A 16,557-nucleotide genomic window follows, 5' to 3' on the forward strand; every position below is an offset into this window, starting at 1 on the left:
CAGCTAGAAAGGATAAACGATTATGGATCAAGTAACAAGCAGATCGAGCAGAAGCTGCAGCGGCAATTGGAGATATGAAAACGGTTTTTAAAATATCGCGACAAGCCCACATATACAAACAGTCCTATTGCAGCTCGAGATGGAAAATTAGTGACAATAGTGGAGAACAATTGACCCGATGGGTTGGGCATTTTACCAAAATGTTGAATAGTCCGCTAGAACTGCAGCCTTGAACGGATCAGCAAATACCAGCTGAACGTGATATTACCTCATCTGGAATAAATTGCTCACCATAAATTGAGTCTTAAATACATATGTTCTGAATTACTGCTGTGTGATATAATACATACTGCCGAAATATGACTACCACTCAATCAAAAAATCTGGAATGAGGAATCTTTACCCAGCTTGTGGAATGAAGGCACTCTAGTAAAAATCCCCAAAAAGAGAAACACCAAAGATTACAACAATTATTGGGGCATAACCTTGCTACCAGTGACGACGCGTACCCTATCTGGAACGGTGTTGTTTTTACAATGTTGTTTTTACGTGAGCCGCTTAAATTAAAAATGATATATTGAAACATATTAGATGTTTCATTAAGTATAATTATATTACATTAGGCAACAATATATTCACATTATAATATTTATAATTTCATTAACAAAATAACATATTAAATAAATTAAATTAATAATTTATATATATATATATAAGTTTAATATTATATCAATGTGGAATAAACACAACTTTTCACATACTTCTTATAACATCAAACCAACTTTTTTCAAACAAAAGAGTTTGTACGCAGAACCATACATGTTTATACAGTGATCAAACAAAATCGAACACACTTGCGACGTATAAATGTGCGGCCAACTTTTCCACACATCAGGCGGCTAATATTCGTTGGTGGCACAGATAAAAGAGGAGAGACGAAATTTAAAAAATTTTACTGAAATGTGTGTTGCAGATTTGACCGCATAACCAAGTGCTTCGGCAAATCAGCATGTTAAATTCATATCCATGCAGTTGATATTCGAATAGAACAGAAAATTACTCTCATACAATTCCCATTATATAAATATCTATTTCTCATATTACAATCGTGAGCACACACATATTATTTTGTTAATATTTCTGTTGAGCACAACAAACGACACAAATTTGTGAATACAGTTGCAACGTATAAATGTGCGGCCAACTTTTCCGCACACGAAAGACGAAATATAATAGAAATGTTCTGCGATTTGAGCTGCAAACTTATGAGAACAACTAACAACTATAGCAGCTGAGAGAAGCAAATTAATTGAGTTTTCGTAGACAATTATATTTAATTGTTTTTGCTAAAATTTTAATCTTTCAAAAAATATATATAGAAATGTAATAAATAGTATTAATTCTCGATGTAAAAATATTTAACAAATTTATATAGGACATTTTATAAATTATGTTAGGGTGTGCGCCGCACATTTCCGCACCTTAGAGCAGTCGTCACTGCTTGCTAACCATTCCAAGTAAGATACATAACGCATTTCAGGAGCAGTAAACAAAATGTTATACGGAAATTGGTTCGAATTTCAAAAAACAGAACATGCATCGGTCCCACCACCACACTTCACATTCTTTTTGAACAATGTAATGAGTTGCGGATATTGGTATACGTAGTCTTTATTGGCTTCAAAAATGCGTTTGATAGTGTTAACAGAGGATTTCTTTGAAATACTTTAGAGAAGCGACAAATCCAACCAAAAAAATAAATCTTATAAAAGCAATGTACAAGGAATTTAAATGCCGAGTATTGCACAACGGGTTGCTATGAAACACATTTGAAGACGCAGCGGGAGTAAGGCAAGTGTGTATATTACCTCCACTTCTATTTAACCTTGTGGTTGATGCAGTGATGGGAGTGCTTTTAAAAGGAAATAAAAGTATTCAGTGGAATCCATTCATGAATCTGGAAGATGTGGAATATGTAGACGAAGTTTGTCTACTAAGCCATAACACCAGAGACTTACAAGAAAATATTGAAGCACTTGGGGGGATATAGCTCAAACTCTTCGCCAGTTGTTAAAATAGAAGAAGAATGAAATAAGTGGATAAGTGGATAAATTCAATTATCTAGGTAGCATAGTCGATACTAAAAGCGGCGCTGACAAAGACATTGACTCTTGCCTAACCATAGCCAAGACTGCAATTGGCATGTTCAGTGCTGTGTGATGTTTTAACCAAATTTCCATTCCCAAAAAATTTCGTATTTATAACTCCAACGTGCTATTCCATGCTTGTGAGGTATGGAAAGAAACAAGAGAAATTAATACAAAACTACATTAGTTGGATTGTTAAGTAAGCCACAATCCCAATCCTCAAGGCGGCCGTCGACTTGGAGCGCCAGCTAGAACTTTGAGAAGGAAGGAAGAGCTTGAGGAAGAACTAAGAGAAACGAATTATTCCTGTAATGGTATCTGCCGAGAATCAAATAACAGAATCGGATTTAAAAGGATGGTGGAGAGAGAGAAATTACAGTAATTTAAAGTATTAAGTAATACTTGTAATTCGTGTCGATTAAAGAAATAAAATAACAATTGATAGTTATAAAAACAACTCTACACATTACATATTAGAGAATTAGGGCGCTTACTATTCTATAACTATGATTGTTAAGATTGTCACTGTAAGTATCTTCCAATGTTTTCTTACTTTTATTATATAATTTTTTTTTTGTTGAATCATTATTACATATAAAAATGAAATCCAAATCTGAATGTAAATAATCTTAATTTTCCATTTAATTTGAAAATTTATGTTAATAAGATATTGTGTAAGTATATTAATTGTTTCAGTAGTAATTTCGAACTGACAACAAAAACGATATTTCATTTGTTATATTCGTATTTGTAACAGTAATCATATGTTATTAAACTTTATGTATATTTTACTTTAAGAAATTGGAGGAGTGAAATTCAAATAAATTGTGTTCATTACACAAAAAAACAACTACCTCTGAAAAAATCACTTATCTCACTACATTTATGCAATGGAAACAGAAAATAATAATGAAATTGTCTGAAAATGTCTGAAATGTGTTTTTAAAATATTATATCAAAGCAAATTTTAAACAAAAATGGTATAAAATAATAAATGCATAATAGAAGTGGACGCAAATTTTTGTAAATTTCTTATCATATTCTTTAGAAATTGATCTTTTAGCAACGAGAATATATTGCTGCGATTCATATTAAGAAGCAATTATTAAAAATGCAAATTACTCTGTGTTACTCTTTCTCTGTGTTACACTGTTTCCTAAATTCTGATGTGTGATTGGTACTAAGTACTGAACGGTTGGATTTGCAGCATACTGACATGTGTAAGCAGCACATAAACGAAATAAAAAATGATACATCCACATTATGTATTTTTTGTGTATAAGGTTTTAATGTAAATGCCAGCAATTTGCGTTTATTGTGCTGCAATGTGTAAGATTTAGGATTTTTAAATATCTAGCACGGATTGTAGTTTTGCAAATTTATATAAATATGTTTTGAAACACGTACAATTGCGTTGATTGTGTTTTTACGTGTAAGGAAATATATTCGATTGGAAACGCCTTAAGTCTAAATATATTGCGGCCATTTTGTTTTTGATGGAACAGGTAATTTTTGCCCAAAATAAGTTTAGAGGAGTGTGTGTGGGCAACGATCCTTAATATATACAATCTTCATATTTGATATATGAATTTTGTATACGTAAATGTAAATTGTAAAGTATCTATGAATTGCAACACTAATTATTAATTGCAACACTAAGTATTATTAAAATGAATAAATTCTTTTATTGAATTGGAAAACAGATGATACATTTACTTAAATTGTCATATGAAACAAAAGTTTAGTGTAGTGAAAATTATTGTAATACATTGTTTGTTTAGTTTAATTTTTGTTTTTAATATTCATGGGATTACTTGTGAAAATTTGTTTAACTAAAAGAAATTATAACCAAAGCAAAAGTACGGTGAATATATAGTGTTTCAATAGTGTGCAGCGCTTTCTCGGTATTGACACCCTAATGTTAAATTATAAAATTTTGTACAATTGAAGAAACGTATTGGTTATACTAATAAAATGTGTCTATAAATATTTGAAAATATAAATTTTAATAAAGTAATTGTTAAAATAAAAAAAAATCTAATTCTAAAATTGAATCAAATTAAACTGAATTTTTCTTTGCAGCTATTAAAAACCATGAAAAAAATTGATGAGATAGATTTTATATGTGAATGAATTAACTTATTGAAATTTATCAAAACAAAAAGAAAATCTAAAAATCATTACTTTGATGAATTGAATCTGCAAACCATGTTTAATATTACCAAATATGGATACGCTAAACATAACTTTGAAATGCTGACTGAGAACAGTAAACCAGGAAAAAAATACTATAATGAACTTAATTCGAATATTACACTTTCGAATAATTCGAAATGTAATGATGGATGTGATAATTTATGGAGCGTTTTGAAAACAGATATAACAGGAGAGAATAGATTTTCAGAAAAGAAAGTGACGAATACAGATGAAATAAATAAGTCAGTTCTTACATGCTTTCAAATGTTATTAACAGCAGTTCTAGATATAAATATATTTAGCAGAGATTTTCAGTATAAAAGATTTAGTAATAAAGTGCACAACAGTTTTCACAGGTCGAAATATGTATTGCATATATATTATGTCTTCATATTTGTGTTGTTACATATTAGATATGGTAATGCACTATTATCTGCACAACCAACATATATAGGACTGATATCAAATTTTCCAAATGATGGCCATAATAATATCACTAATAACAATATAGTCGCCTCAAAGCCACCTTTTTCAAGTGGTTCCCATATACCAGCATCAATTTCTTCAAGCGGCTATTTAGACAAGCTTGATAATTTAGAACGAAGTGTTGCAGCAGTATTAATTAAAGTAGCGTATGGTACTACATCAACTACTAAAAGAAGTATTCCCGACAATGCCCTCATTACAGGTCTAACAACAATAGCCACACCGTTTCTTACTACGCAAAGGTTAATTTTACATTATTTTTTTTAAATGTAAATAAAACTTTTATATATTTTTAAAGGTTTTTGGAGAAATCTTCACAACAACAGCAATTTATTTCTCATCATCGTAACTATGAATTAGATTTGGAAAGGGATCACGCTTTACCAACTTCTGCACCAAATGCCGATATTCTTAAAAGCAACAGTAATCCTACATATCCAAATCCAAATAGATATAACCACGACAGGGACAGATATCGTCATCCAATAAATTCTACATCGCTTTCTTCTTGTAAGTAAATTCATTACATATATAAAAAATTTTATTAGTAAATCAAATTATTAGGAAAATATCCGAATAATTCCATTGTGTAATATCATTTAGATTGATTAAATTTAGATAGCAATAGAAACTAACGGTTGAGATGGCCAATTTTTATGCAAAATTATAATAAATTGTGTGATTATTTTTTATGCATGCATAATAATACAATACATTTTCGAATTGGGTTTTGAGATTTGAAAACTCTAGGCATATTATAGTCAATTTCGTTTAAGAAAGTCGGCTGAACAATAGCCAAAAATTACTGCTCAGTTTTACTATGTATTTTGTTGTTGCGTAATTATCTTTCTATGCGAAAATCAACTATACCAAAACATGTTTACGACATTGTATAGTATTATATTTATATAATTAATTTGATTTCTAGTTTGGGAGTTCAGTTAACAACTGAGAATGCAGCATTGGAATATATGCAATCACAAGTAATAAAGTCTGTCTTTTATTTGTAAATATTTCGTATTTCTAGTCGATCATGGAAATAATAGATAGGAAGGTGGACAAAATAAATAAAATCTTATTAGATAAGCAAAGTTTGTCAAAAATATTCATATCAGAAGCCTTGTACAGTCGGAGTCATAAGTCTACAAGCAAGCAGTAAAAAAAACTGTTTAAAAATGTATGCTTTATTATTTTTTTAAAACATTCAAAGCACAATATTTTCGCGAAGTTTCTTTGCATTTGTTCAAAAAACAGCCGAGATAACGGTGCTTTTATTGTCAAAGGTAGCAAATAAGCGATCAAAAGTCTACAAGCACTAAGCATAAGACGACGTTTTAGTGTAAATTTCTGATTTTTTATGAAATTTAATAACTAGTTGCGTGACCGCAACACTTAAGAACTTTCACTAGACGAAACTACTAGTTTATTGGTCTCCTGAGTTGTTATTTCGCCACATTCTTATAGTATTATGTCTTTCAAATGCTGTTTGGAAGAAATTAAATGTTTACGAGTTTTTCTTTCCAAAAGTCCCCATAATTGGATTTAAATTCGGTGACTGTGGACGCGTATTTAGCAGTTTAGGGGCGTAATATAGCAACCAAAGACGTATAACTTTTACTGATGGTTTAGGATCATAGTCCTGTTGAAAATAAAATCCATCTGTTAGTCCCAATTTGTCAGCACTTGATCGCATATATCGTTTCAAAAACTTTAACTAAATATGTTTATCCATTATTGTTTCCACAAACTTAAGATTGCCCGTACCATTAGCTGCGAAACAACCCCAGAGCATCACTGCACCACCTCCATGTTTTACAGTTGGGAAAAGATGTTGTTTATTGTATGCTTCACCTCGCTTACGCCATACTAATTTACGTCCTTGTATGTCAAAAACACAGAACTTGGATTCATCGGTGAAAAGCACATTATTCCACTACTCTTCCGGCATATCTACATATTTAGTTGCAGTGCCGTCAAACGTTAGTTTTTCGGTACCGAATTTGATATTGAGCGGCTTGATGGGCGTCCATAACGCGGCTTTGACATAATAGTTCATCGACCGATCAGTGCGATCTTCCAACCAAATGTCTAATTTGTTGATCTGAGTTCTCTTCCTCTCAAAATTTTATGATGATTTTTCTTTCACCGACGCTTACATCTTTCCGATTAGACACCACTACTAGTTTGTAGTATTTTAAGCAGAATACAATTTTTTGCAGTTTTATGATTAATTACCACAATCACAATAAGACGCAATCCTAATTTTTACCAATTAACATTTAAATAGCTTAAGAACTGCCGAAATACCAAGTGCTTGTAGACTTTTGATCCCTTGTTTTGCTACCTTTGTTGTTTTTTGTACAAATGCAAAGAAACTTCGCGAAAATATTGTGCATTGAATGTTTTAAAAAAATAATAAAGTATGTTTCCAATAAATTGAGTTTTTTGGGAAAAATTTTCAAAAGTTTTTTTTACTGCCTGCTTGTAGACTTATGAATCCAACTGTATATAGCAGCCAACAGCATGTATGCAGGAGATTTTAACGTGCTTGTCGTGTACTCGAGACTTTACATCTCGTGGTTGGTGTTGTTGATCCTTGTGTTGACCGCTAACATATGAAATAAATACATAGACGCCAAAGAATTGTTGCCAGAGTTGAAAAATACGAGTACTTCTAGAGAAACAAAGCAGAAATAAAAAAAATTGTTGATGAATGGACTATTGGAATAGTCGACTTGATTATAATTACATGTCGTAGTATATTTTGGTCATTAAAAACGTCACAGCAACAATTGTAACGGCATATTTCTATAATAGATTAGTTCGAGCCTAAAAAAACTTTTTTTGCAAAAACTGTTATCGCTAAACAGAAACATGCATGTGTGGTCAAAAGCAGTATCTCACTTTTGTAAAATATTGTGCCAATAAAATTCAAATCTGCGCTCGTATTATGATTTTCAACACTAGATTGAAGAAATCACACGACAAGAAGTCACCTTGTCTGTAACCGTGTTTAGTTTCACGGCTCAGAGAGGTTATTCCAAATTTAATCGGAGCTAATGGCGCTGCTCAACGTCATTTTACATAGTCGATAAAGTTTTGCTAGGATATCAAATATAGACAGCGACTTGAATATTTGGAGCCATAGTATCAAAATCGACTTTTAAATCAATAAATAGATTTGAAATTGGCGTTTGGTTGACACTTGGCTTCATTCTTTCATATAGTACGTTTGACAAAACCGTACATATATGCGATGTTGAAAAGATTAATCCAGTGATGGGTGTTATTTGCAGGATCACTTTTTTTTGCAAAATGGGCAAAATAGACTTAATTTCCAATCATTGAGCATGAATTCATCTGACCATATTTTGTGAATTAGTCATGGCACACATTTAAATAGCTCTTCGCCACTAGGTTTGAACAGCTCAATCCGTAAATCATTGACTTCAGGAGATTTTTTGTTTTTGAGTTGCTTTATAGCTGCTTTAACTTGATTATATTACAGTAGCGGAACGATCTACTACTATCTTCATGTATCATCTACTGATCCCTCCAAATGTTAAGCATATCTTTTTATCTTTGTAGGAATTTTTTGCGCTTATAATCATTTTTCAGGCTTTTTATTTATAAATATGTGATATATTCAGGTTGGGAATGATATAAAAATGTCAGTTACACATTTTTACAGAGATGGGTACTGCTCATTATCGAATATTCGCCATGAAGCTAAAAAAATTCATCTCCATATTCTCTGTTCAGTGAAGGTCTGATTGAAGGTCTTAAAATTCCAATTGATAATCAGTCTTTACATTTTTAACTTCAATCGTTATGGATTTGATAAGATATATCTCGCTATTTAATTCTTTAAAAGTTTTGAAATGTTGCTTAAATTCAACAATTATCCCATTGATGTAGTTTTGCATTCTTCAATATTATCCATATTTGAGTAATGTTTTTTGGAACACGGGAAAAAGAAAAATTGTTCTATTCTAGTGATGTGTTGAATAACTCATACAAGTTGGCTATGTTGTGTTGTTTACCATGCAACTTTAAATACAATTCTTTTAAGTATTGTGCTATATATACTAACTTGTGCATGATAAGTCAGGTGTAATGAAGATTTTATATTTTATCTTCCAGTTCTGAAAAAGAAGATTTTGTATTTTATCTTCCAGTTCGGAAAAAGAAGATTCAAATTATTTTTTTAGAAATAAAGATATTTATTTCCGTATACCAAAAAAATATTAGAAATATATTAGTAAATCGGTATAGATTGCATCAACTTCACTTAAAAAATCACGATTTTTTATGTGTAGAAGCTTTATTTCCTCTTTTGATAAGATTTGTTATTCTAACAACAATTCTTATAGCGTTCGTTTGGCGCAAGAATTTTCCACACAACGCATCTTGGCCTTACACAATTTTCAAACGCTTCATAATCCACTAGTTTTGTTGACAGCTTATAGATATCATTACCCTCAGTTGTCTCATGTAATGGTTCTACATTTAGAATTCTCCCGGTAAATCTAAAATCCTTTAATATGTTATGTACTGGATAAAAATTAATAACTGATATTGTTAATCAGTTAATGAAATGACGTATAACTTTACTCAGTAATTTTATCTAAAGCTATGGAATAGTATTCGTAATCTACAACCACAATCATATAAGGACTATTCACGACATAGAGTAAGGAGCTCGGTAAACGAGGAACGTATGAAAAATGCAAAGCAGCAACAACAAAATGCACGTCGAGTAATGCGTTGCAATGTTTCTACGTTAGTCAAGCCTTTGCTTCGAACAACATTTATGTTGTACTTTTACTATATTTTCAATGTTGCCACCTTTCTTATACATGAGAAAAAGGTTTACTCTGAAAATGTATTTATACGAAGAATTAAATATTCGTGCATTTATATTAAAAATTGAAATTGAAATTGCACTCAGAACATATTTTGATGTAAGTTTTGATTTATATAATAATTCATTAAGTGTCTTTAGTTGTTCAAGAATTAACATACCTTATTTTACTTTTTATTTTATTTAAAACTTATCAAAAACTTGTTATAAAATACTTTTAAAAACTAATTTGTAGCATAGAGATCTAAGAATCGACTCAGTAAAAAAATATATCAAGGATAGAGCCCTAAAATTATTCACTAAAGTTGATACGCTGCGCAACCCCGCCTTAACAAATCTTAAGTCCACCTCAGGACGCACATGAAGATATTCTAATTTACGGTCCGTCATCAGTTAAAAGATAAATGAATGATAATAATTCTAGTATAGTTAAAGCTTAGTGTAGGGCAGGGATAAGCCCCCCAGCCACAAAAGAGTAAAAGTGCGCAATAGCACTAACTGAAATCACTACAACAACAATTATAATAAAACCTCTTAAATTATGTCAAATTTAAACATTTAAAATTTTTTATATTATATTAAATTTTGTATTATATGAAGCCATTATGCATTAATAAAGACACTGATAGTCTGTTCAATAATGAACATGTTTTATTTTGATGCCAGATTATAATTTCAATATTTAAATATGCTCAATTCAATAAATTTACAAATTCATTAAAACACAGCTGATTTTAACAGCTGTTGTTAACAAATCGACACAATCAGATGTGTTCACGAGTTAGAGTAATTGGTTGCACTTTTACTCGGTTATTGAACTCGTGAATAATTCTATACTTTTTGAAAGCATAATGGTGAGATAATGGTAGCGATTCGAATTTTTCAGCCAGTTTCGGCTGCATAGCAGTTTCATAGCAACTATGTCTTTTTTGCTTTGACTAATTTCAACGAAGCATTATATAAAGCACTAATTTTGTTTACTGTCAGAATTTAGTTTCAAAAACGTACTTTTTTAGTGAATTAGTTGTTTCGGATACGTTGTAATATGTCGTTAACCATTGTATTCTTTTTATTTCCATATAAATCATATACCGAGTTTTGTTATTACTGTTTTACTGTTGCTCATTTATCATTATACCTACGCACGATTTCCAACATTTATTTTTCACTTCTCCCAAGCAATATTTGTTATTTTGGTTAAAAATTATATGTGCAACACAAAATAGTAATACGTAATTAAATTACTCAAAGGCTAGACGATAGGTCTCAGATCGAACGACAAATGAAAGACGACGACAATCGGTTACGAAACAAGAGTTCGAGAATTTCCTGAATAGTAATTAGCGCAGAAGACTGTTATCATACGAAAAAATATTTTACGAGAGTTATTTTGTATCGTACAATTTCGGTATTTTGTTCACTTAAGTGGTAAAATTTAATGCGTTGCAATACTACTAAACTTTAATACCATAGTTTGTTGGCATAAAATACGTATCAATGGAATACGCATAAATACTCTTTTCATTGACGGTAAAAGTATTTGATTTTCAGTTATGAAATCTAAAAGTTTTATCTGTAATGAACGAATATATAAATGTATCCACTGAAAATCAAATTTTTATAATTGGGTGCGGCCTCTTCACTTATGATTTACAATTGATGTCATGGGTTCGTTGACGACCGAATACATTATATTTCTAATACAATTTGTGCCGATTTTTACTATTAAAACCACTATCATCCACAATAACTTTCTTCGTTATCTTATTCACTTTCATTATTCAACTCTAAACTGCTTTTTCCAAACTTTTTAACATCTGAATTCACATCTTGCGGATTACGCAAGTATTGTACATCCCTATCCTCTCCTTTCGGATCGCCTTAATGTCCGCACTTCCATCGCAATTACATTCGGTGGTAAATATATTTCGTAAATATTGTTGTATTTTCCATATCGGAAAAGAAAACATGTTAAAAGTTTTTGGGAAAGCACTACAATTAAATTAAAACTTTCCTAATTTCTAACTAAAATAACGTATGTGATTGCCTTGAACTGATTTTCTTTTCAATTTAGCTATGGTAAGTGATTTAAAAGAATGATTGCACTTCTGCTTGTTTTTCTGGGCGGTCGAGGGCAACTCGACTCTTCTAAGTTTAATAAAACCAACAAGTATCAACTAGGAATAAAATTGTCAGAATCGAAATTTTCCCTTCCCGGCAATTTTGTTACTCTTTTTCCCGAATTGACATACAAATCGTAATTTTGAAATTTGAGGTATTTGTTATTAAATATACTGTATTCTCGTTGATTACTCTTTATTTAAGACAACAAACCATGAATAATCAAATTAAGTTATTAGTACGAAAGTTGCTATTAGGTAAAAAAACATTAGGATTATGTGTTTAATTCAGTCATTGTGAGTCAATATTTAATTCATTGAATAAGTAAGATGACTGGGGTGTCCTGTGGTATAACAATCTTATACGGTATTCTTGTAGTATAGTAACTGTTTTATGGTCTTTATCTCTGACGAAATTTTAAGTTGCTGTCAATAAACGAATTAACTCAATAAGAATTCAAACCGAAATAAGGTGTTTACATGTAAATATTTATTCCAATTATTGTAAACTAATATTAGTAGCTCTATTCCATTTGTGCAACGCAAATTTTTTGGTTAAACATTTAAATTACCATTTTATTTTAATTCAATTTTATAATTTAAATTTGTATATAAAATTAGTTAAGAAATATATTTGTTGTGAATGTGATTTTTGCTTTAATAATCGTTATTTTACCTATTTTTAAAAATTTTTTATTTCAGTGCCAAACATATATAAAAAAAATAATGATCAAATAGCAACTACATCATTACATCATGAAGATATACCATCTTATCATCCTCCTGGCCGCTCATTTTTTACGCCACCTCTGCCACCTGAATATCAAAATCCATTTGCCGATAAACCAACACTACGGGGTACTAATAATGAAGGTGCTTTGGTGAATACTAGTACATTTGTTAATCGTCGTCCAATACCACCTCCTAGTTTAATGCCTGGTCATGAAAGAATCCCATATAGAGCGGTAGATCAGTCATCGTTAGGAGAAAACGATTCAATATCAGTATCATCTGTTACTTTGGAATCAGTTATGCCAGTAAGTGATCATGAATCAAGAAATGCTTTCAGTCATGTAATATTTACCACCGAATCCTCAAAAACTGATAAGAACAAATATGTCAATAATAACGAAGTTCAAAATACAAAAGAAACAATTAATCATAGCAATCCAGATAGTTCGCAAAATTCGGGTAAAGAAGTTTTACCAAACATTCGAAGAATTTTAAGTGGCTCAAACGGTAACAAAGGTGATGTACCAGAAGTTTTATTTAAGCATGTGACATCCCGACCGATACAAAATTATCATCAACCAACATTGTCTACAGTTAAGTTAGTCAACGATACTGAATATCATAAACAAAGTAATAACATTGCTTCAAGCGCAAATATTAATAAAAGTAAAATTAAAATAGATGTAAATAGCAATATTGATGGTATTGAAAACATAAATATGCAATTTAAAACTTCAACAAAATCTACAATAGAAAAAGCTTTTAGTAATTATGCTGATAATGGTATAACTTCTACACCCGCTGCTGCCGCAGCTATTGGAGAGGCCGCTTCATCTACTGCAGTTAACACTCCAACATCGTCTGTTACTAGTATGCCATCAATAGACGGTTACAGTACGTGGACAATAGCTCTGAATGTACATGTGTATTTATCAGTTATCTTATTCACTATTCTCTTAGTGTATTCATTTTATAAAATGCTAACATATAATAAGCTCACACATTTGTTTTCTCAATCCTATTTTCTTTGTATTCATATAATTCTAATATCGATATGTTCCACTCGAATATTTTATCTTTGTTATGACGCTTACAATATTCATTCCACTTTTCATATATTCATATCGGAAATTTTATTGAATTTACCTGCAACATTCCTAACAGTATGTTTTTCTGTTTTAATTTTGTATTTATTTTTGAAGTCATTAAACCACAAGAACAATCGATATTCTTCATTAATACGACCCCTCACAGTAATTGTGGGTTGTGGCGTACATGTTGTGCTATGCATTACACTGCATTATGTCGAATCGTATACAATGCAAAATCATCAACAGCAATTATATTACCAGCAACAATTTTATCGTCGACAGCAGCATCAATATCAAAGTCAACTAAACCTAAACCAAGTTCATCAAAAATTTCTCCATAGTTCATTGGGATCCACAAATAATATGGGAAGTTATCTATATACTCCTGGTGGAACATCTGGAATTTCTACTTCGCCTCCTCGAGTTTTGTCACTTATATGTCAAGTGATATATATTTTCGTTTGTATTAGTTTGGGATTACTGTATTTGTATTTATATAGAATATTGAAAAGAATTTTACGAAACAAGTCTCAAAATTATATTCACTGCTATCAAAATTTATCTTATGCTATACATATTACAATTGCTACTGCATTACTTTTTATACTCCTAGCCGTGCTACAAATATTTGGAGCAATTAGCATATCGACAACTAGACCATTGATAACTCACATAAATTCAGAAATAGATTGGCTTCAGTGGGGCTATCAATTTTCTCTTAGACTGATAGAGATTGCTATCATAACACTCATTTCTTGGGTGACAGGTTTAAAAATAAGCAATGGTAGTTCTGTTAATAATATTGCAAATGTTGATGTACATCTGGAACCGACTAGTGGAGGACCAGGTGGTGTATTTGGGTCTAATACATCTGCAGGCAATCGAGAGAAGCAACACAGTCAATCAAATCATAATCATTCTAATGTAGCTGGATTTTTCTTACCGTGCACTACAACATCAAGTCAAGAACAATTTGAAACCGATTATCCTGCTGTTTGTAATACAAATACAAATTTACATACTTACACAATGAGGACCGGTAAGCTAATATATGATGATACTTTAGCTTTAAGTTCTCTTACAAGTCCAACAACTAAAGTAAACAGTTCTAATTACCAACTTCATCATTCTACATATCAACAACCATATGACAATAGTTTATTACATAACTCTTACAACCACAACATTAAATATTCAGAAAGTAACGGTTATGGTCAGGATCGTCAACAGTGTGGTGATTATTTCATTGATGCGACAAATGATCATTATGAAAATCCAAATTTTGAATTAGGTAGTTCAGGAACTATAAAAAATAATCAAAAGATTGGACGTAATTCAACAAACTCAACAACAGCATCAAGTAGTGCTTGTTCTAGTTCTGGTTTATCAGTTGCATCACAACAACAAATACTTTTGCAAAGCGAAAATTCATATTCAGAACCCTTAAATCAAACATGTGATACACTGTCAAGTTATAATTTCAATAATTTTGAGCGACCTAAGTTTAGTAACAACAGATCTGAAAATCATCAATCTCCTCAACAAGTAATGCCATTTAAGAGAGAAAAAAAATCATGTACTATATTAGAAAAAGCAGCGTATGAAAATTCAAAAAACCCTGGATATAATATGACACAATTCGTAACGAATAACAGCGAGGATGGAAGATATTCCATGTGTAACTCTTTTGATCGTGGACAAAATGGTGTACGTAAAAGTGGAACATTAAATAACAGTTTTTTGGGAAAAGATGGAGTTGTTTTTGGTGGCCGAAACTCTTCATCAACAACTAAATCTTCAAATATTTTACATAATTATCATCATAATACAACTGGCGTTCAAAATATATCAGTCGATCGTCATCCACAATTTCATGGAACACGTAACGCACGTACATCTGGTAGAAGCAGTTGCACTAAAAGTGGACGACAAAAAGATTCCGATGTTGTATTTGAACGTGCAACAATTGAACGTGTTAGTAGTCATAACTTGCAACAACATCCATTTAAATTGGATGATGACATGATGTTAGCAGATAGTAATGTAGAGCGTACCAATTTAATTAATAATGAAGATGGTTCTTGTATTTTAAATAGTAAATGTGAAAGTAATCCTGTTGCAGATATCTCTGTAAAAGAAGTTGGTTCTAACACAACAATACTTCAACATTTGAAAAATAAATCTCAGATTCCATGTAACGATATGCATTGCCAAAGTAGTAAAAATTTAAATGAAATTTCTAATTCTAGTTCAGACAATTCGAACAATTCGAACAATTCAGTTTCAGTATTGAATTCAAATTCAGAGAATATTTCAAGCGATGACATACTGATTGCAGAACTTGGATTCGTTAGGTTTCGACCTTTAGATGATATAAATAATGCTCAAGGTGTAGGCATTCATAATGCTTCACTTAGAAATCAAAAACATATAAATGTTAGCACTCAAAATTTTGCCTTTGAACCAATTGTTAGCGCTGGCAATAGTAAAATACTACATAAAAATAAGGTAACCTAAGATAATTTTCATAATTTTATATTTAATGATATAAGCAGGCTATATAAAGTGCGTAGTTATTTGGCCTAATATTTGTGATAAAACAATGTATATTTTATTTTAAGTTAATTAACGTACAACTCAAATAGTAATGAATTATGTATGCGGATATAAACGTCCATGTGATCTAAGCACTGAACCATAACATCAATTATTGTATATTCACTATTGATTTATAATTCTTATTCTTTAAATATGTAAATAACTTCAATACGCAAAAAAACATAAGAAATGTATTAATGGATAAAATAATATTTAAACATTATTTTAGGTTATTTAATTCATAAAAAACATATTCATACACAGATACAGTTAGTTATTTATATTCAAATTTATATTTCCCATTAAATTTGCAAAATACATAT

The 16,557-nt window shown here is 30.8% G+C and overlaps 1 protein-coding gene across 1 annotated transcript; it reads left to right on the top strand.

Annotated features, from left to right (window-relative positions):
- Window positions 1-3,389: 3,389 nt before the first annotated feature.
- Window positions 3,390-16,495, top strand: LOC119684786. Its single transcript, XM_038098910.1, has 4 exons — window positions 3,390-3,652; window positions 4,230-5,071; window positions 5,128-5,339; window positions 12,516-16,495. The coding sequence occupies exons 2-4, from the start codon at window positions 4,356-4,358 to the stop codon at window positions 16,151-16,153; spliced, it is 4,566 nt and encodes a 1,521-aa protein (XP_037954838.1). The 5' UTR covers window positions 3,390-3,652; window positions 4,230-4,355; the 3' UTR covers window positions 16,154-16,495.
- Window positions 16,496-16,557: the final 62 nt, after the last annotated feature.

Source organism: Teleopsis dalmanni, chromosome 2, assembly GCF_002237135.1.
Source record: "Teleopsis dalmanni isolate 2A chromosome 2, ASM223713v2, whole genome shotgun sequence".
NCBI lineage: Eukaryota > Metazoa > Arthropoda > Insecta > Diptera > Diopsidae > Teleopsis > Teleopsis dalmanni.